At 44.0% G+C, this 22,640-nt stretch overlaps 1 protein-coding gene across 1 annotated transcript in view; it reads left to right on the top strand.

Moving 5' to 3' along the window:
* The window catches only part of LOC127354782 (B-cell lymphoma/leukemia 11A), a 36,016-nt gene extending 14,216 nt beyond the window's left edge, over positions 1 to 21,800 (top strand). The window contains exon 3 of the mRNA XM_051384984.1: positions 16,397 to 21,800. Within this exon, the coding sequence (XP_051240944.1) occupies positions 16,397 to 18,375 (1,979 nt within the window). The 3' untranslated portion in view covers positions 18,376 to 21,800. The remainder of the gene's footprint in view (positions 1 to 16,396) is intronic.
* The last annotated feature ends 840 nt before the right edge of the window (positions 21,801 to 22,640 follow it).

The raw sequence follows: 22,640 nt of genomic DNA, 5'->3' as shown, positions 1-22,640 counted from the left end.
GAAGTGATTTTTTATGTATAAATTCATCAGATGCATGCTGCAGGGCAAACATGGATAATGTATGTTTGCGTGTATGTGTGTGTGCATGTGTTTATGTGTGTCTCCATGTAAATGCATGCAATCCCATTTGCATGTATTTCACACATGCTCACATTAATTTGTTATTTATAAAGAAGGTTCGTCTTTTCATCTTCCCTTTTCATGTGCTCTTTTCTTCCAGCCTTCCAGCTCTTGCTCTATTTCTCAGAAACACGTTTTTCTTTTCCGAAACTCTTGCGTTGGCTACTTTGGTGCCAAAGCCAACTAAATATCTCGCTTCTGTGTGTGTGTGCGTGTGATGATGGCTGTTTTTATAATGCCCCCCTGCAAATTTGCATATGTATATGTGCAGATTGTATGAGAAGAGCTCTCACACTTAGAGCAGTTGGATGGGGAGGGCGATGGGGGCTGTTGCAAGGGTTGTGTGTATGGTTTGTGTGTGTGTGTGTGTGTGTGTGTGTGTGTGTTGGGAGGGGGGTCGTGTTGGCGCTTTCACCCCCCCAGACAAAGCCGGCCACTACTCCCAGATGGTAGTCTGCTCTCTTCGGCCATGTGTCTTGTGTGTATGTGTGAGTGTGTGTTTATGGGCAGAGACAGATACAAAGACGGAGAGAGTGAGTGAGAAATTTGCAAGTGAGACTTTGTGTGTGGGAGATGCAGACAGGGGATGCTGATGGAGAGACACAGTGTGTGGGTGTGTGTGTATGCATGTGCACGGGCATATATGTGAAGAGTGTGAGACTTTATGGACTTACACAGCTCCATGTAGTGTCCCTGAGATAGCTTTGCATGACATGACCAAAAGCAAAGCTGTGTGGTCTTCCATGTTGTCTGTGCCTTGTTCCAAATGCATTCGAATACATAATGCAAGACAGATGGACAAAGAGAGCGATAGACAGAAAAAGAGAAGGTGTGGATTGAGACATGCACTGACAGACAAACAAGGGGGAAGGGAGGTTGGGGAAGAAGAGAGGTAAGGATTGGTGATTCTTTGTCTGAGTGGTGGTGACCTAGAGATGCCCATGGACGTCTGGCTAATGGGGTCAGCATTAAAGACCAGGCGTCAGGATTATGTTTACATCAACTGTCTGCTGGACAGTGAGACAATAAGTGAGATGGTTGTTGTTTATTGTAGACAGCAGGACAGGAATGGGTTTGATTGATTTTCAGAAAGTCATATTTCAGATCAGATTTGGACTAATGCACTAATGGCCTCCACATGTATAAATGTATAGCACACAATAGGTTTGTTTGATTGGTGTTGTTCACTTACAAGTGTCTTTCAGCTGTCAGGTGAAGTGTTTTCAGCTTGGGAAATAACTCCAAGAGCATAACGCTGCTGATATTCAATATGAAATCCTGCCTAAGGGGTCTGTCTAAATCCTGGTGTCCCCCTGGGGGGCCGTGTGTTAAAACAGGCCTGCAGCACTGTTAAGAAGGGGCTATCTATCGCTTGGACAGACTCCAGCCTCTCTGACCTTGATGTTTGTTTTCCTTGTATCCTCAGACACAAACATGGCTCTCACAACCAGACACACAGACAGACAGGAAGTTATCCCCTCTGATGTCTCTCTCTTGCATCTTGCTCCTTGGTGAACGCCGGGCAGATGTATTGGGTTTGAAAATGTGTGTGTGCATGAGTACAAAGTCATGTGAACCCAAATGGTGTGTGAATGTTTCAGTGTTAACCGCCCCCCCCCCCACACACACACACACACACACCCTATTTCCATGGCCCTTCTCTTCTCTCATACCTGTCAGACTGGTTCTCTTTCTCTTTCATTAAAGCAAAGCCCTTCTCCTTTTTCTTGACCAGGTAGTATTTTGTTATCAGACAAGAAACCAGACTCCCTTATGACAACCCTTTACCCCATAGTTCAAAGTGCCAAGATAACCATTCTCTATTTATGCCTTTATTGAGGCAAGCCTTTCTCTGCCAGCGAGTGGTCTGGCAGGGAATGCTTTCCATGCTGGACATGCCCTGTTCTCCCCAGGCTCTGGTACTGCTGTGGTCTGCCAAGTTGCAGGGCCAGATTGCCTGTAATAGGCCTGCCATTTCCCTCTCATCATCTGTCAGCACTCTGGATCCAACTGCAGGGTCCAAAGAGGACTACCACTCTCCAATTAAAAAGGTTAATTTTCCCTCGCCCATCTCTTCCGCCTCCCACCCCCCTTGCTACAGCTTGCTATGTCTTCATTAGCACTCATTTGTGCTTCTGTGTTGCTCTTCCTTTGAATTCTTCTTTTTCTTTCCTTTTTTCTTTCTTTCAACTGTTTTACATGGAGAAGGTAAGCGTGAACCCTCATTAGCATATTTTTGTCTGACCAGGCATGTTTTTTAAACTGTTCTCATTGGTTGTAAAGTGCAATTTAAGTTAAAATTGGCTCAATTTCTGATTAAACTGAGCTGTCTCTGTATAAGGAAACAAGCTAGAAGAAATAGTTTAACATTTTGGGAAATAAATGTATTTGCTTTTGGTTGAGAGTGAGAAGATCAACACTACTTTAATGTCTGTACTTTAAATATGAAGCTACAGCCATCAGTGGGTTAGCTTAGCTTAGTATAATGATTTAAAAGCAAGCCTGGAGTCTTGTCATCATGGCAGCAACCTCTAAAATTTTTTGGCTTTGCAAACAACTCGGTATGCTCAACAAGTAGCAAAGAAAGCATTAGGTATTACAATATTTCTGAGAATTTTGTTAATTACACAGCAAAGAGAAAAACTTGCCTGTCTTGCAAGACTAGGGGGTTGAAAAGAGGTTGACAAGTGCTTCCATTTATGTGGTGGCCGTACTTCAGTATCATTATCCTCCCACATTGCTGTCAGTCTCTTAAGCCAAACCTGAGAGGATGAGCTGTATGCAAGTGAGACCTGCTCCTGTGGGATGAAGAATCACTGACTTACTTTCGTCATCTGTGATCTGGCCCGTTCAGACTGAGGGAGCAGAGATCTGGTTCGGACAGACACCTCCCTGTCTCTCTATCTTTGGCTCGTGCTTTAGCCTTCTCCTGGCTCTTCTCAGTTCCGTTGTCCTCCCCCACACCCCTACTTCTCCCCAATCCTGCCATTTTATAATCTGAGAGGTCGAAGGAAAGGGGCCCCTTGTATCTCCTTCTCCTCTTCCTCTTCTTCTTGCCTTAAGATACAGCAGTGGCATCACACAGCAAAATAGCCACTTCCAACCCTCTTCCCCTCAGTTTATCTGAGTAAAATGTATTTGGACGCATGTGGACATGTCACTTTTTGAACCCAAAGCCCAGGAAGGAAGCTGCCCCTAACCGCTGCCTGTACTGCTGCTTTCTGTCAGTTACCACTGCTGTCAAAGCTCCATCCCTGTGTCAGCCTAACATGGCCAGCAAAATGTTGTGGGGCTTTTTTGTGTTTACTTTTGGGTATCTGGGTCTTTAGGAACAGGATATTGAGTAGGTGGTTGAGATATAACATTTGTTTTTAAAGGTTAATGGTGACATTTACACTTTTTGGCTCATTTTGTTTGTGGCTTTGATCCTATTACACTTTGGCGAATTTTATAGACTTAGATTTTTGGCAAAAGCAATTTTGCAGGCCTTCATCCATCCATTGTAGGGTCAAATATTGTTCTTACAAAGCAAATTTGAACATGATGCAGTAAAACAAAGTTATTGTCCACAAGAAACTGAGCAAATGAGTGAGAAGAGCATCTAATTTGCAGAAATTGATTTTGTACGAAATAGCTATTATTAAAACAAAAAGAAATTGTTTGAGGATTGGATTTTATTTCACTACACTGTATGCATCGATGTCTTAGAGTGTGGACAACTTATACAAATTAGCACAAAATATAGGCTCAGTCATTTAATTAGTTTGCCTTAATAAATCAGTTATAGCAGCTGCGTCGTCATCTGCTGTTAAGTATAGTGGCATACTAAATGAAATTGGGGGTCACTCTTGGTAGTTTTAGCGATTAACATAAGCTAATGACTTGGAAGGATGAACAGGAGGTGGAGATAAAGAGGGAAGAGAAGGAGGGAAGAAGGGGGACGTTGTCTGGCTCCCTCACCCGCCATTAAGGGCCTGCCCCTGGACTTGAAGAGCGGGCCAGTTTCCCATGCACCGGCAGCACAGGCAAGCCCTCTTCGGTTACACAAAATGTCTGCCTGTATGGCCACGGAGAGAGATATTATTAGCGTTATTTTGCCTCCGATATCTGAGAGCATGGTGCTTTTAGGCTCCCTTGTTTGAGTGGCTGACAGACACTTGAGTTTCTGCAGCAGATTAAATGAAATTTTAGCAGCTTTTTCTTGGGGCCAGGCCATAAAACCACACAAAGGAAGCAGCTGCCACTAATGTAATCTAGAATGGGGTGCTGCAGTGTAAAGCTGTCCACCACTCTTTTGTTTTTCCCTTCTTCTCCTCTCCACAGCTTTTTACGCCATTCTTGACACCCTTCAACTACACCCCTTCCTCTTCAGATAATATCCTTGTTCTTTCACTGCCCTTAATTCCTCTTTTCATCAGCTACCCCTCTGTGTACTGCAAAGGTGATGAAACCGGACGAGAGCAATAAAGGGCATGTGTTTTAAGAGCAAACATATCTTTTTATGTCTTTATATATCTATACGGCTGTGTCAAAGGTACATGAGATAGCTGTCTCTAAAGAGTTATCCTCCCGGGATTGTCTGTTGGCCTGCACCATATCAGCTGGACATGTATGGAATGAGCATATAGGATCTTTACAGTTTGACCTTGCGCAAACCTAAAAAGTTAATTTCGCAAGCAGTCCACTGGGGTCGATGCCCCCGCGACCTCTGCATCAGTCAGAGGTTGTCAGCCCCTCTCAAAATGACAGGGTGGATCTTGAGAACCTGAGTTCATGTTGGCAGGGAGTGAAGTTACATTCCTGTCAGGGCTGTCACTGTATAAGTGACATAAGAGAGAGAAAAAGAAAAAGAGGGAAGGGGAGAGAGAGAAACTGCAGGAATGCACATGAATTCCCAATAATGAAAGTATGCTGTTTGTTAATTACATTTTTTCATTATTTGGAGTTGACATTTGCATTGCCGCAGCAACATTTTAGCATGTTGGTGATGCTTTACATTGAGACTCCACTGTTGCCCTCTGTAAATGAAGTTTTATAGTCTGTTAGAGAAGCAATGGCACAAACATCTGGCCCATAAATCTCAGGTGGTGCTGCAGAGTGCAGCCTGAGAAACAAGCTCTACCCATCCCCTGATCAGCCATTAATCCAAATTTCCGCACTTCCACACTGACTTATTTATATGCAGTTGGTTAGCTGGTAAGCTTTCCAGGAGTGTAGGCATTGCATTGGAAAGTACTGCTGCACTGTTTGATGCATAGGACAATAAACTACAGTGCAGTACACATTGCTTTAGCAGAGTTCCGACCCCTTTGCGTGGCTACCTAATATACTCTAGTTAGTGTAAATGTGCGTGTTTATTAGCACAATGCCTGTATTGGCTATATGTATGCATGTCTTGCCACTGCCTGTTGTGGAATGTCTGAGTTCATGGACCATTCTGTGCTGAAATGATGGCTTGAAGGAGGACCCAGTCTGCCGTTCAGCGAGTCAGCTAGTCAGTCAGTCAGTCTTTACATGCGTGTGTCCTGTCCTGCAGCTGTCTGTGAATAAATCCTTCTGTCACCAAAGGCACACAGGCGCTTTCTTCACATATCCTGTTCATCACCGAGGTCTAAAAGCTCATTTTAGGGTTTCCCTAAGACATGCATTAACTATGTCTAGAGGGAGGGATTTATTGTTGCTTTTTCGCTGATGATTCTTTGACCATTGCTGATCCACTGAAGAAGTTACTGCCGTCCTCATCTTTGTCTTTATGTTTGTCTGTCTTACTAACTTTCCTCGGTTACCTTTGCTTCCTATGAAGACTCATAAAAACAAGAGAACTTGTTGTGGTGCAACACACATGGATTCTTGCACACTTGCACACCAACACCACACATGTTTACTTAAACCTGATGACCCAATAGAAATAGCTCTTGCCCCCCTTTTGCCACCCTCCTTTTCTGCTCCTCTGCTCCGCCCTCCCTCCTTCCCTCCCCGGGGTAGGTCACTATAGCCCCCCTTATAAACATAGTGATCTATAGGAGCCCTAGACCCAGACAGATTTTTGGCATGGCTGTGCAGGTAGCATTCCAGCACCGTTTGAGATCTTAGGGCCCTAGCCTCGTTAAAAGCCTGATTTATGCTCTACAGCTGGGCACAAAGGAACCTACAGGTTGGCTACCTTAATTAATATCACGCTCGCTACTGCTTGGACCTATGCATGTTCCTGACACACCTCTAGGGAGAATAAGCGGAAGGGTCCACATGCTGTATTTTTAACAGGCCAGTGACGGTGTGGGTGTGCACAGGATGTAACTGAAAAGACACAGGTAGTAAAGATGACTGATTCTTACAAGACTTACAGTGCCACAAAGTTAAATGTAAAACTTGATGCAGAGTTTGCCTCATGTTAGAAGACAGAGGAATAAGGGTCTGTGTTGACTTTTGTGCTGTATTAGGTCTTATGTACACCACTCTACTTGCTTCTCTTGCATTACTATAGCAGCTGATCAGACCACATGTCTTCAATTAGTAGGCAGGAATCTGGTACCGCGAGCCTCGGAGATGAAGAATTGCGTGGAGCGTGGCCTGCCATTGCCAAACATATGGCCCATCCATCTTACAGACTGTTATTGATGGTAAACGTTACATGTAGGTATAAACTGGCTGCGTTCACCCCGTTTTTAAGCTTACAGTCTTTTCTCCTGCATGTACAGTCCTGTCATCAGAAAATAATATTGTGCCCTGTAGTGTATGGTGCAACCTTGACTCATTTAATTTGGCAACTCTTTGTTCAAAACAACATGGCATGAAGGTGTAGTTGGTACCAAACCTTTAGGGTAGCCCTAGCAGTATTAGTGTCAAGTTTTAGCATCGAGCAGAACATTTGTGTCACTTTTGATATCTAAGCACATCCTCGCTCGGCCATGTCTCTTCCTGCTTCTGTCAGAATGTCTTGAAGGGTCTGAATTAGGGCTGAACAGGAGGCCATTTTGCAATTTTAATCAGGATTTGGAAAGCGTCAGGGTTGAGAAGTGGCCCAACACTGTTTTCTCCACAATTAATTAATAATGCAACTAGGAATGGAGGGTTGGGTGAATGGATGGGGGTCCTTATTACAGGATCAGGGAACTTCATGTCTTAGACCTTACTAGTTATGACATTGCAGTGAGTTTAACAGATTGAAATGAGGATCTGTTACTGTACCGACCACTGAACTTGTGATAGAATCAGTTTTCATCCAAAGTCCAGACTTCAGTTCTGCGGTTACCGCATGTACAATAACATCTCTCTCAACTTCCCACTTATCTGTTTCTAAGGAAAATGGATTTGCGAGCTACATCTGACCCTGAGATACCCCTTGATCTAAAGAGTCCAGCTATTGATGCTTTCTTAACCACTCGACCACCGTGTGCACAGTCACACACAGCAGATGGGACGCGTGTTAAACCCTCAGCCTCCACAGCTCCGGGCCACGGGACCCTCCAACACACTGGCCCTCTTGTTTTAAAGTGCCATGTCCCTCCACAATGCCTTGAGGCTCATATGCACAACGAGCTGCTATGGTTGGCTCAAGCTCACATGCCCTGGTCTTCTCACCCTGAGGTGGTAGGACAGGGTGAAAAATAACTGCATGTTTAAATCAGCCCTTGTTCACTGGTATCTAAATGGTGGCCCATGCTTGAGAGCTTCTGGGGCTACTGCAAGCGTGTTCAGGAACAAACAACTGAGGTCAACATTAGCCGTAACTTTGTGTTTCGTAACAGTTCCATACTTCCGGTTGAGCATGAAAATTTGGTATTTTACTGGTTATCAAAGTGCATCTGGAACCAAAATCTTTAGTGCTGTTCCACACAGATTAACATAATGATGAGTATCTTTCCCTGTTTTGCCCCCTCTCTTTTTCCTTTGCCCGTTCTATGTGTTTCATTTTCTCTGGAAATATTATTTACAGCACCTCAGGCAATGGTAGGAGGGAAGAAAAAAGAATTGTACACATTGGCCTGATGGATGGTTCTGAGATCGGACCAGCTCGAAATAAGTGGGTAGAGAACATGAGAGGTGTATCGTGGCACAGGTGTTTACAGCCAAAGTACCAAAGTAGTGTCCTTCTGAGCTTAAGAAAAGAAGATTTACAGAAACTGTGTGTGTGTTATAGGCTAAGGGTCGAATATTTCAGAGGAAAAAGAAACGGGTGAGGGAGAAACTGTGTGTGTGTGTGTGTGTGAAGGATAGACCCACTTTAACCTCTCTCAGTGCTGTCATCAGAGCGTGTTAAGAAAATAGCGTGATAGAAGGAGGAGTGACAATGGATCATGCAGGCTGCATGAGGGACAGAGAGCAAGAGGGAGAGGGAATGACTCCATCCTACAGACAGGCTGAAGTGTGTGTGTGTGCGTATGTGTGTATGTCCGGAGTTCCATCAACTCAGAGATACCCCAACTGCAGGTCTGTGCCTGTAGATCAGGCAGAGTCTCTAACCCTCAATGCCCACTCCTCCTCTCAAACATTTCTTCACTCGCTCGCTCCTTCTCTCTCTTTCTCTCTCTCTCTCTTTATCTATCTATCTTGCTCACTCACTCTCACACTACCCTCTCTCTTTTGGCACTGCCTCCTAACTCTGTTACTCTGTTACTCCTTTTCACTCCTACTTAAAATATATGTGTGCCAGTGTATTTTCATTATGCTGCATTATTTATTTTGCATATTTCTGTACATGTATGTGTCTGTAGTGCATGTTGCATGGTGAATCCTGATATTGCCACATACTATAGTTTTAACCCTCTTGCTGGTCATTTATTAAGTCCACTCGTGGCCTAAAGCATGCAGCAGGTGGACAAATTAAAAGAATTACCCACATGATATGGGCTACATGTACAAAAAAAAAATATTGAAGAGCACGGCTGTCCTTTTATTTCAGGTAGTGGCAGACAATTTCTCAGGAAGGAAAGCTTCTTGTTCTTTATGCATTAGGGGATGTAAAAATCTGCATCACACGCCACTCGCCAGAACACGATTGTGCATTCCTGCTAAAGTGTCTTTAAGCAAGATAGTTAATTTATACTTGATCCAGGAACGTTGCAACCTGGCTGATGCTGTGCTCCAGCCAAAGGGCAGACTTCTCCATACAGGGAATAAATGAAGTACATAAAAGCAATCAATCTCTAAATGTGGATTCACAGTAGGAAAATAAATATCAGCTCATTGTGTGTTGGCATTTGATACAGATGATTTAGAAATGACAGGCCTGACATGTCACTTTTATGAAGCTGACAGTAGGCAGTTTTTGTTTATAATTTTCTTTGTACTGTATCAGTCTTTGTATCAATGTTACAAATGTGCTGATTCAGTTCAGCGGTCATTTTTGAAGTCATAACCTTGTGGTATTTAATCATTTTCTTGCCAAAACCCATTACTGACTGCAAGTTTTGATTTGCCAGTGCAGTTTGCAGTGTGTTGTTTGACTTCTTATGATTTCTGTTAGTGCCTCACGTTGGACCTAACCAGGAAAGCTTTGGATTATCAGAGCTTTTTTGTAAGCTTTATAGTAATGTGACTGTAATGTGTTCACTTTATCCATGCAGTGTTTGTGCTGTTCTGTTAGCCCTCACATGTCTACAAAGACTGAAGAGGGGGAAAGCGGGGAGGTCAGATACAGGGCCCTGTATGCTCCGGTGAAGCCGAATCGCGTCCTGGCAAATGGTATGCAGGCTCATAACGCGCTCCACTCGTCCAATAGCCAGAGACGAAACAGTTTTGACAGTGTCGAATGCCCTGCCCCGGGGGCCTTATCATCCTCCGCTGCTTGCCTGCCTCCCTCCCCTGTTTCTCTTCTCCTGATGCTATCTATCTGGAGATTTATGCAGAAATGTGCAGCTAGTCGACCTCCCTGGTCCCCCTCCATCCTTTCTGCAGGGACGCCAGCCTGTCATAAGCTGAGCTATGCAGAGATAGTGAAGCTCAGGCTGCTGGCCTCATGTCTTACGGAGGCTTTCTTGTCTATGCGCTTCAAACAGGGATGATGCTTGTAAGGAAAGACAGCAGATACTCTCATCTGAATGTTGCAGTCTGCATTTTAGAAAGTAAAGAAGGCAAAAACATCTGTTCTATTGTTTTGTACTGTATTACATTAATTCTATTTTATTCTGTTTTTATTCTTCATTAGCCTATTTTACTCTGTTCTCGTCCTCTTAAGCTGCAGTTTATTGAGATGTATCTTTTCTTTGACAGAACACTTTTCACATTTCCCCTCTGAAGTGCTCAGAGACTCCTCGCCCATCTGGGATATTGCCCGAGTCCAAAAATACTCCTGCTTGATTAAGTCTTCTTATGTACCTGGATATGTGTGCTTAAACTGACACTTGGCAGTTTGCAGTTTCTTTGATTCAACTCCTTTATTTAATACCTATTCCACTGAGTGTTGGCTTTTGTTGACGGCGGTTTGATCCTGTGAAGCGGATCCCAACTCAATAAATAATCTCTGCGGATGCTTGCATAAGCGATGGTCCATTTAATTAGACTGGTTAAGCTTAGAAGCCCAGAGGCCTTTTCACTGTACCATTAGAGCTAGGATGAGAAACAACAGCATGCGGCCTCCCACCGTAGCTGGTAAGCAAAGAGCAAATAATGATCTGCATCAGAGACACGGCGGGCCCAGCCTATTATAAGGTCTGCCGGACCAAGCCGCACCGAAGCACGAAGCTGTCCAGCTGGGCTTAGTCGGAATGGATGAATGGATGGATAGATGGAGGGATAGAGAGATGGACGAAAGGATGGATGGGTGGGTGGATGGTCAGTTCAAACGCAGTTCAACCGAAAAAAGATCAAAGGGAGTAAGGTTACGGAGGGAAACAGACAGCGTAGAGCGATGCTAATTTTGAAGTGATTGTAGCAAGTGTATTACATACTAATGTCCACACACACACAAATTAATGCCTGTATACATGGACACAGTAATGTGGTCATACTCACAATGAGCTTGCATGCCCATTAAAGAAGCACTCACACGCATGCAAAAGCACACGCATATGAAAAACACACAGACTTCCCCAGCACACACATTTGTCTATTGTGTATGGTGCATGCATTCATTGGCCCCTGTGTGGGTGCCATCTGTCCATAATGGTTTCTTAGTGGCTCAGAGAGAGACGCCTCAGTTCCACTGTTGCTCTTATCAACTTTCAGGAGAAGGAGAAGGGGAAAGGAAAGGTAAGAAGTGTGAAAGTCTGATTGGAGACAAAGCCACAGCCAGCCGATTACTTAATACTGGGCACAGGCCCTCAAAGACCACCATGCATCATTATCTGGAGATCTCTCCCCCGCCTCCCTTTACTTGTTCATGCCAGCTAAGCGTTTTTTGTCCCAGTCTACCTCTCTCTTTTCCCTGTCTTTTGCTCACTTAGCTCTCCATTCTTTCTTTTTCTTACTACCTCTTTAGTCTTCTTTTTTCACTTCTGTCCGTGTGTATTGGGCAGTGGTCAGCTTCTCCCAATTGTGTAATGTGTGACTCCAACACCAGCCAGCGTTGCAGGCCCCAGTCCACATCAGACTTGTAAAAGGCTGGGATTTAGGCCTGTTCTATTCCCTGGCTGGCTTTCTGTTTAGTAAACCGTATTTCCTGCATCCGGCTTTGTCTCAGGAACAAGTGTTGGTCAAACAAGCCTTTTGTCTGTGGCCAGTGGCTCAGTGCGCCACAACGAGTCTGGCCCAGGACAAAGAAGTGAGTGTATGAGCCCTGGTGTGTGTGGCTGTGGCAGAGAAACACAGACAAACAGAGAGAGATAGAGAAGTAAGGAGGAAGGTCAAAGCCGACCAGTTGCTCCATCAGGTATTTACACTAATACAAACAGATGCAGAGACCGATAAAACATATTTAGGTAACATGTGAGACACCAAACGCAATACCAAAGTATGAAATAAGCTATGAAATAAAACTGTTCTCACACTTGAGAGCTCCTGACGAATGATTTTAGCTAATTTGACAATTGTTTCCCCCACTCAGACCTTCAAGTCAGGTGAAAGTCACGTACAACAGAGTGAATTTAGAAAATGCATAAGAAGAGCTCTAATGGGTGCCTCGGAGCCCCCACTACTTATCCACCTTCTTCCTCAAACCGCCCTCTCCTGCTTCACCCTTCAACCCTGTCCAATCCCTGACTGTGAATACCCTAATGACATAAACAGAGTAGTAATCACATTAACGCCAGTTACGACTGAGGCACTCTTAAGAGGCACTGTATTGACAACCCTCCGTCTTCCCAAGGCACTCACTCCAACACCTATAAACACTTATGAATATTGGCAAAGACCTGCTATTAGCATAATCACTTTTCAGGTGTGTGTGAGTGCTCCTAAGCTCAGGCGACTGAAAACTTTGGGGAATGGCAGTTACATGCTTCGTCCCCCCCTCGTGTCTCCTGTCTCTGTGCCTTCCTCTTCCTCCTTCTCCTTTTGGAAGGCATGTGAGCTAATCCTGTTAGCTCGTTCCTCCATTAGCTAAATGACCAATATCAGTGAGAGCTGCGTGGTCACACCAGGACAGCCCAATATCACGCTTGGTCAAGGACAAAACAAAAAAATGGAGGCCAAGCCAAGTCTGCCAACTCTTGGATGCATGGAGGGAAAGTTTGAGCGAGTAGGTACGTTAGAAGGATGGTGGGTTTGATTGAGGGATGAAGGGAGGAAGAGACAGCTGATGACAGTTTTTTTCTTAACGCATCATTAACCTGCCAACACTGGGTCAAGGTCATGGATGTCTTGGCGTCTGTTGTTTTGTTTGTTTGTGTTTGTGGCTGTGTTTTGGCTGATGGGATAAAGGGGGAAGGGGGTGGTGTGGTTACACTATGTGCGTGTGTGTGGTGATTGAGAGACACTGTGTGCTCATGAGACTGGCTTTGGGGGTTGGGTCACTAACAATGGAGCAATCTGCATGAGCACTGTGTAGATGATGCCCCTGCCTCCTAGACGGCTTGTGTGCATTGCTTTGTCTGGTCAGCACTGCTGCCTGGGATGATGGTGTGAGTATGGTGTCAGCAGCTATGGGCGACCATATCTGCTGTTGAAAGCGCCAAAATTTCCCCCCTGCCCTTGCGTCAGTCGGACTTATGCTTTCTGCATGGGCCTTGGATCATATTCTCTGCCTGATAGCAGTGCACTATGTCCGCTAGACACCATAATAGCCTCCCCCGGCTTTGTGTTGCAATGTGCTGAAATGGCTTTGAAGGAGTTGTTAACCCCCCTTTCTCTTCCTCTGACTGTTCTACGTCTCTCCTCTGTGCTCTGCCCCTTTAGTTCTTTATATTTCTCTTTTTTGTGATTATCGTTCTTCCACTTCTCTGCTCCTGATCCCCCCTGCCCTCTCTCACTTCTCCTATATGCTTTCTGTCTCCTCTCCCCCAAAGTCCCCTCTTTCAGCCACTGCCATGAAATGGCAGCTAAGGGGTTGTCAGTGTGGTTTCTCCTCTCTGCTGATCCTATTTCAAAGGGACCTGGAGATCCAGCATTAGCCCCAGCTCTCCTGCTCTCCAGCCCTAACTCTCCACAGACTTAGAGTTAATGGAAGGAGAGAAACAGACGAAGAGAGTGAGAGGGAGCTCTCCTTTATTCCATTAGAGGACATACTCGTTTATAAGATCATCCTTCCTCCCTTGCACAGTTCTCTGCTCTTCTTACTAGCAAAAAAGAAAAACCTTCAAGGCCGTCAAACGCCTTGTCAGAATGTCTTTATCCTTTTGAATAACTGTCCTTCCATCCCTTTGAGGACAGCTATTAAGGACAATAGTGGGCTTATTTAGATGGCTTGGTCTGCGTTGGTCTGGCTTGTTGATGCCCATCAATGTGTCCACTGACTGGATGGGAATAACAATTATTGAGCACAGTTTGTCAAATGCCCATAGATGGGGATGTGATTGCATAGCACAAGACATGCTGTTTTTGATACATAAGAAAATGAATAGACTAGCGTCTTTGAAGTGCTGTGTTATGGCTCTTGTGCCCTTCAGAAATGTGGTGGGTTGTCATTAGGAATGTTCCCTTCACGCCACACTTCTTTTCCTACTTCTCTCCCTTCCTTTTCCCCTGCCTCCTTCCTTCACTTCCACGATCGGGCGGTGCTTTCTTTACTCTGATGGACACGGCTATGTCTCGGAGGAGAAGACGACATTCTAGCCAAACACCCCCCCCCCCCATCTCCCTTTCTCGTCTTTCACAATAATGAAAAAAAATCATCTATTTTCCTCCTCATGCATATACACTCTCTGCTCACACATTAAGACAGGGTTGAGGAAGTGTGTAAAGGCTGCAAATCAAAGCAAAGTGAACAGGAGAGGCCAGGTTATTGCAACCGTTTTACGAGTGATATGGGGCTTTCTATTTAAAGCCATAAAAACACACACATAATCAGGAAACATACATATAGCCGTATAGCCAAAGCCAATGTAATGGGCACATTTTATTTGTGCTTATGAGAGAGGGAGCAAAAACGTGTATGGGCAAATGGCTTTTTTATGATGGAAAAATTCCATAGTGGGTCAAAGCCCCTTGCAGGTGGCAGCAATTAACTGTAATTTTTGCAGATTGTAATGATCCATAATTTACCAGTATACCCCCCTTCCAACTCTTTTCAGTCAAGAGAAAAAGGTTTGTGTGGAGGTTTGATTGGGTGCACATTTTATGCTGTGTTCTGGTCTTTAAGTGAGATTGTTCAGAGGGGGCCACGGTGGACGTGGACACATGAGACAGAAAGGAGAACCGCAAAACACCACTCTGTTGTCTATTGCTCATCCACAACATCTCTCTTTCCTCCCAGCAGCCGTCTTCTCTTTCTGTCCCTCCTTCAGTGCTTTGTCTCTTAGCCACAGCAAGCTTAAAACATGCAAGACTGTCCATCCACCATCTTAGGGTTCGCTCATAGTCGCAATCACACACACACACACACACACACATGGCCTATCTCTCGTTCTCCCTCTCCCTTGTTCTCCTCTCTAGCACAGTATAGCCATGGTTTTGGGTTTAGTGTCTGCAAATGACTTCAGAAAAATGCCCTCCAGTGAAAAAAGAAAAAAAGAGAAGAAAGGATAAGAAAGCCAAAAGATGAAAGAGGGAGCACATTTGCAAGTGGCGGATGCCTCTTATTTTGCATATCTCTCACTTCTGCTTTCCCCTTCTTCTCCTTTTCTATTCACCTGAGAGGATTTAAATAAATCCATAAAGCATGAAATATCAGAAATAGAAAAGTAATGCATGAAATGCATTTTCATAGGAGCCTCCCCACCCACACACAAACACACATACACAATTTTCTCTTTTGCTTCTTTTTTCTGTGAATGTGTGTTTTTTGTGATAAACGCTGGTACAATTTATTAACATGTGACCTCTTATTTGTATTCAGCATTAATATGCAGCATCAGATACATGTCCCACTTTAGCCTTGCTAATTCTGTAAACATGGCATTGGAGGGGAGATGAGTGTGTTTAACGAGATTAGGCGTGCATTGTCAGGCAAATCTCCGGTCAGTGTGCAAGTGCTATTGAAAGTCAATTATTGTTTGAAATATTCCTATGCCTTCTCAACTGTGTAAATTGTGTATTTGCTGCCTGAGTTATCTCTCATTATTGTTTTATTTATTCTTTTGTTAAGTGTACACCCACTGGAAGTGAATGCTGGTTTGAAAAAATTATAAAATGCATATTTAATCTTTCACATATGATAGTTCAGGGTCTCTGATTTTGTAATATCAATTTTAAAATGCATTGTGCATAGTGTTACAATTCAGTCAATGCTTAAAGATAAGATTTCTTAGACTATGTTCACATAACTCTTGGTGTACCACTTCAACATTTTTTAAATCTTTTTTAAAGCTTCTCATCTAATCATTATCAATCATATTGGGTACCTGGTTAGCTCAGTGGGTAGAGCTGGCGAACCATGTACCGAGGCTCAGTCCTTGCTGCAGTGGCCCAGGGTTCAAAATAAAGGCAATAAAAGACTTAAAAAAATAATAATAATAATCATATCATAATTTTGATCAGATATAATTAATGATGTAATAGGGCCATATTCTGAAAGTGCTATAAAATGAAAAAACAGCCGCCAACTCGTAGTTCAAAAAATTTAATGGGTTTGCTGCTTAATTCTGTCACATTCCCTCATTGTTTAGGGATCATATTGGAATGTGTCATGAACCTTTTAGAATGATTCTTCAATTACGGTGTAATATCAGTTAGTTGTTCAACACTAACTTTATTAAAAATAAGTTTAATAAAGTTTCTCCCTGTCTGTCCCTTTTTCCGTTAGATAAAGACGAGCCCAGCAGTTACACCTGCACCACCTGTAAGCAACCCTTCACCAGTGCCTGGTTCCTACTCCAGCATGCCCAGAACACCCACGGCTTCCGCATCTACCTGGAGAGTGAACCTGGCAGCCCCCTTACCCCCCGCGTGGCTGCAGCTCCTGGGATGGGGGGTGACTGTGCCTCCTCCCAGCCTCCCCTCCATGCAGTCCACTTGGCTGATGGCAGTCCTTATAGCCTCCTGAGGATGCCAGGCTCCGGGTCTGGCCGGGATTCAGCGTCCACACCTCATGAGGGCCGTTACCCCCGAACTCCACCACTGTTCAGTCCGCCACCACGCCACCACCTCAGCCCTGATGACCTGGCTCTGGCAACCCACCATCCCAGCGCCTTTGACAGGGTGATGAGGCTGAACTCAGTGCCACTAGAAGCCCCTCCGAGCATGGACTTTTCTAGACGTCTACGTGAGCTGGCTGGGAATGCAACTGGGGCTTCCCCGCCTCTCTCCCCTAACAGGCCTAACCCTATGCAACGGCTGCTGCAGCCATTCCAGCCAGGTTCTAAGCCTCCATTTTCAGCTACACCTCCCCTTTCCACCTCTCAGTCACCTTCTGGTTCACGCTCCACCCCCAATGCCATTTCCAATGCGGCCCAACCAGGCACACCACTCAAGGCAAAGTCTTGTGAGTTCTGCGGGAAGACCTTCAAGTTCCAGAGCAACCTAATTGTTCATCGGCGTAGCCACACAGGGGAAAAGCCATTCAAGTGTCACCTTTGTAACCATGCCTGCACCCAGGCCAGCAAATTGAAACGACACATGAAGACGCACTGTCAGAGCAAGTCTTCGGTGCTTAATGCCAAGTCAGAAGACGGCCTCTCGACTGCCAGCTCCCCTGAACCTGGTACCAGTGATCTAATGGGCAGTGCCACAGATGCTCTCAAGTCAGTGGTGGCCAAGTTCAAGAGTGAGAACAATGGCCTGATTTCTGAAAATGGAGAAGAAGAGGAAGAAGAGGAAGAGGAGGAGGAAGAAGAGGAAGAAGAGGAGGAGGAAGAAGAGGAAGAAGAAGAGGAGGAGGGGGAGGAGGAGGAAATTGAGAGTAAGCCTGGATTTGAAGAAGGAGAGGGAAGGAATGACTATCGCTTTAGCCTACGGCTAGAAGGGGCCCGCCACCACCAGAACAGTGAGGCCCTTCACCCACACCGCCGGAGCTTGTCCCGGGAGCCTGGTGATGAGGACTCGGCCATGGAGTCAGACCGAGCAGATGATGGAACCACCCCTACCATCAATGGCCTGGGACCCTTATCCACTGACAGCCTGTCCAGGAAGCTGCTGGGTGGAGGAGTCAGCCCTGGTTCCCTCAGTCCCCTGTCCAAACGCATCAAGGTGGAGAAGGACCTTGACCCCCCCACGCCCACCATCCCAAACACAGAGAACGTGTATTCCCAGTGGCTAGCTGGCTACGCTGCCTCACGACAACTCAAGGACCCCTTCATCAACTTTACAGGTGGGGACTCCAGACAATCGCCCTTCGCCTCGTCATCTGAGCACTCGTCAGAAAACGGCAGCTTGCGCTACTCCACTCCACCTGGCGAGCTGGACGGGGAACGGGCCACTTCAGGACGCAGCGGCACTGGCAGTGGAGCCAGCACTCCCCATGGGAATGGCAGGCCGAGCTCCAAGGATGGCCGCCGCAGTGACACCTGTGAGTTTTGTGGTAAGGTGTTCAAGAACTGCAGCAACTTGACAGTGCATCGACGCAGTCACACTGGAGAGCGGCCCTACAAGTGTGAGCTGTGCAGCTATGCGTGCGCTCAGAGCTCAAAGCTCACCCGCCACATGAAGACCCACGGACAGATGGGCAAGGACGTGTACAAATGTGAAATCTGCCACATGCCTTTCAGTGTATACAGCACTCTGGAGAAACACATGAAGAAGTGGCACAGCGACCGCCCTCTGGCTAATGACATTAAGACTGAGTAGGCAAAGAGCAGCATGCTGGCAGCTCTCTCTCTCAGCTCCCCTGGCTAAAAAGCAACCCTGGCTAACTAGCCAATAAGTGAGGGGAAAGGACAACAGGGTTAGACACCAGTACACGGTACAGCCCTGTCATCATCCCGGACTGGAAAAAGCTGAATGCATGGTCCAACATTGGGGCAATACTATTGCATCAAACGCAAAAACTTTTTGAGCCTTTCTATTGTGCAATAATTTACACGTTTTGTATTTTTTGTAACTGGACAGCATGCTCGGTGTGTTTTGGCTACTTAGAGAGAAAATTGTCCTCAGCTGGTGGGTTTGGTTGTACATGTTTTGCTGTTGATACTTTTGATTTCTTCAACATAAAAAAAGTTAGTTATGAGAACCCATGCTGCATACAGTGCATACTGTTTTACATATCATGTACAGTTTTGTGTTCAAACATAGTGGACAGTGTCATATTATCAAAACATCAAGACAAGCAGGGTCACACTTAAAACGGATCTTTGTGAAAGATTTTCCATGCAAGATTGAGATAAGATATATATATATACATATATAGAAATTGGGCTGCCTATGAAAAGCTAGGCACTAGCGCCATTAAATATTTCTTTGACAAACAGCAATGAAATTAACAATATGGTGTGAAATGACAACAAAGAGTGCCTTGGATATTTTACCTGCATTAGTTAATCCTCCTTTTTGCTATAAGCTCGGAGTTTCAGCTATAGAAGATTACAGGACATTTTTGTGCACATATGGAATAAGCAGGTCCTTGCATCAAGCACCTGTACGACCCTGTCGTTTTGTGACTTAGCAGAGCATAAGGAACCAGCTGAAACAAAAACTAAAACAAAAAAAAGATTATGTGTATCTCTGGTAAATCATTTATCTGCCTGACTCATGTATATTGTTATTCTCCAGATTATGATTCTGTTTACTGGCATGTTACATGCTAAAAAGGAGTAGGAGTTTGGTGTGTAGAGTTTTGGTTTAGGAGTTTATGTTTTCCGGTACATGTGTACCATACTGAGAGGGTAGTCTGATGAGTTGTTTTTACCAACGTAAAGCTCTTAATTTTCCAGAGTGTTTATTTTCTTTGAAAATTAAAAGTTTGCAGGTTTTTTTTGTAAGTAGCACAGAATTATGTTTCTTCAGTGTCAGCAAGCAGGCAGTGTAGCCAGCAGCCATTTGAAGACCACAGAGTGGGTTTTAGTTGTTATAAGCCAGACAGATTTTGGGTGGTGGTGGTATTGTTGGGTGTCGAAGGGGAAGGGTGGGTGAGGGTGAGGGTTGCGGGTGGTGAGTGGGTTGACCAGGTGTCTCTACAATTCAAATGTTTATGTCCTTATAGCGCTTATTCTCTACCGCATTAGATCTTAGAAACCCTTAAGTAATATGAAACGATCTTAAATGGAAGTCCAAATCAAAAGTCATAGATCTGAATTTAGTAAAACAATTTTCTAACGAATTACCCCTTCCACACAAGTTTTTAAATTGTCACATTTTGTCTTTTTTTTTCAGTTAAACATGCTCTAGACCTTATTGTGGTAGTTGTATTTTTTATCTCCACCCCCTGTTATTGTTGATGATAAAGCACTTGTCACTCTGCCTTGGATTCTGTATCTGTCTCTCTAATCGGAGGTACAGTTGGTTGAGTATAAAATGAGGACCAGATTTCAGATCTGGGACTATCTACGTGCACTGTTCAATTTTCCCAGTTTACAGTCGGACGCTCAAGGGAAAACTTGCTCTTATGCTGACAGATTAGTGTGGTGTCATTGCTTCGCATTAAAAGAAAAAAAAAGACAAAAAAAAGCGTTGAACTAGAAACTGTTGCCAGCCATGTCTCCTGCTGAGAACTAAACATCAGTTTAGCTCTTGGGGGTATCAATGCAGGAACCGCCATAGAAATATCCTGCTTCATACCGACTATAGAAATATACTGCTCAGTACAGAAAGATACAAATTCTACAAATTTGATTTAAAAAGATACTGTAAGTAAATTTTGTTGTTGAGTTTTTAAAGTAACACTTCAATATCTTTAGGGGAGAACCTTATTTAAATTTTGTTTTAATTTCTCTTTTTTTTTTGGTTTTGGCTTATTGTTGTTTCTCTTTTCTGTCTTGGTGACATCCAGGACTTGATCACTATGTAATGAATTGTAATGAACATGTCTCTCATCTTTTTTGCCTTTACTATACACAATTCTTCAGGTTGAACAAAAATTTGCATTGGGGAGAGATTTATGATATATAAATATATAGAGAGAACTTAAAACACATAGGAAAATGCACACTCATGTAAGTTCCTATGTTCAAAACACATTTATGGTCTACTTTTTTCCTGTATTTAGAATGGTATTTGAAATTAATGTTCACTTAGTGTAGGCACTTATAGTATTTATGTTGGAGCCTGTATTTTTAACTGTTTTGCCTGTACTCTTTAAAGGTTTCAATGTACCCTTTTTTTCTGTAGTGAAAAAAATCCCAACAAGCTGCCACCGTATATTTTCTTAATTTGGCAGGATAATATAGTGTGAATAATTTGTATGCTTGAAAATAAGTATGTTTTTGAAAAAGAAAATGTTGTGGTGTTCCCCAAGGGTGAAAGGTCATATAATGGCCTTTTCAGGCAGTCCCGCTGGAGCGACCACAATGAGGTAAAAACAGGTGGTTGTACATATCTTTTTAGTTTGTTTTATATATTTTTCTCTCCTGCCATTTTATATGCAGTAATACAAGCTATTGTTGGGTTTTCTCGGTAGCCAACTTTTTACTGTCCTTGAACATGTACCACCTGATAACATTCCAGCCGTTTTTGAAAAAGACCTTTTGTCATATGCAATCAATTCAACATCAATCTGAAAAGCATTTTGTTTTGTTATTTTGACTTTAGTTTTTGTTTTTCATTGCCAAAAGAACCATGGTGCTTTATAATTTAAATATGGTACATCTCATATGCAAGGCATATTCTAAATATAACAGAAATCATAGAAAGAAAAAAGTTTGGTACATGTTATCATTGCTGATGGTATTGAGGTACATTTGAGTTTTCAGCCTGATTTCATCCTGTGTTCTGTATTTACTCTCAAGCTATTTGTTCTGAACTGAACTTGAAGTTGACCTACGGCATTGGTCAACGTTATTTATTATGACTACACACACACATGCTCTGTTCAGAACAGAGTCACTGCAAAACAAATCAGTCCATTTTTCTCCCTCCTCAAGAATTGTAATGGCTTAATTTCTCTAATTGATGACCAAAGGTCATTGACCAACATTCATGAGTTCCTGCTCGACTTACAGATTTTGTTGTATTTTTCAGTTACGGAGATGCCACTCTATTTTCAGCTGTTGTCTGCATTATTCTCTTCACTCAGCCATTTTGTCTTGAAAAAAATAAAAAGTATTACATACATATCTGAATTTTCTGCTTTTGTTTTTTTTATTGCAGTGTGCATACTCAGTCTGATTGAAAACACTATTCAAGGTTGAAAGAACCACACACACACACACACACACACACACACACACACACACACACACACTACTACAATGCATTTAAGTGTACTGTGAGTATATTTTTGTGGATCTATTGCGCCCAGGTGTGTTTGCATGGCTCAGTTAGAGTCGCTTGTCCTGGGAGGTGGAAGTTCACCATCATATCTCCGGTCTGTGGCCTTGTCAGGTCAGCGAAGTGTCTGTGTTATATCTCCAGAAACCCTCCCATCTCCTCCTGTCTCTCTTCCTGTCTTGCCCCCCTTCTCTTTTCTTCCCTACCATACTACTCCCTCAGTTTTTGCTGTCTCTTTTTCTCCTTTGTGTGTTTTGTCTTTTTTCATTATGCTGTATCTAACTTTATATATCCTCCTGTGTCCCAGTCTCTCTCTTTTCTTCCGACCTCTCCCTTCCCTGTTTCCTCCTCTCCCTGCTGAAGCACTGGAGGGCAACGTGACAGACTAATCGCTCTCCTTGTCCGAGCCCGGCGCTGTTTGCCTAGCAGGGCCAGATTAAAGTTCACAGATAGAGAGAGGTTCCTGCTTAGGCCAGGTGTTGACAGTTAAGATAAAGCAGAGTCGCAAGGAAGTGGGGGTGGTAGGGTGGGTGCTGGGAGCGAAGAATTGTTAGCCTGTGTGTGTTCTCGCACATATACAGACTTATAATGTTCAGGAGGGTGCCCCCCTCCCCTCTTGTCTCCGATCTCCCAAGTTCAATGTCGAGAGCAACAATGCTCTGGCCCACAAATCCTGCCACCAAACAACCCAT

Source organism: Dicentrarchus labrax, unplaced genomic scaffold, assembly GCF_905237075.1.
Source record: "Dicentrarchus labrax unplaced genomic scaffold, dlabrax2021, whole genome shotgun sequence".
Lineage (NCBI taxonomy): Eukaryota > Metazoa > Chordata > Actinopteri > Moronidae > Dicentrarchus > Dicentrarchus labrax.
Note: the sequence above shows the minus strand (reverse complement) of the source record. Positions and strands in the feature narration are given on the sequence as shown.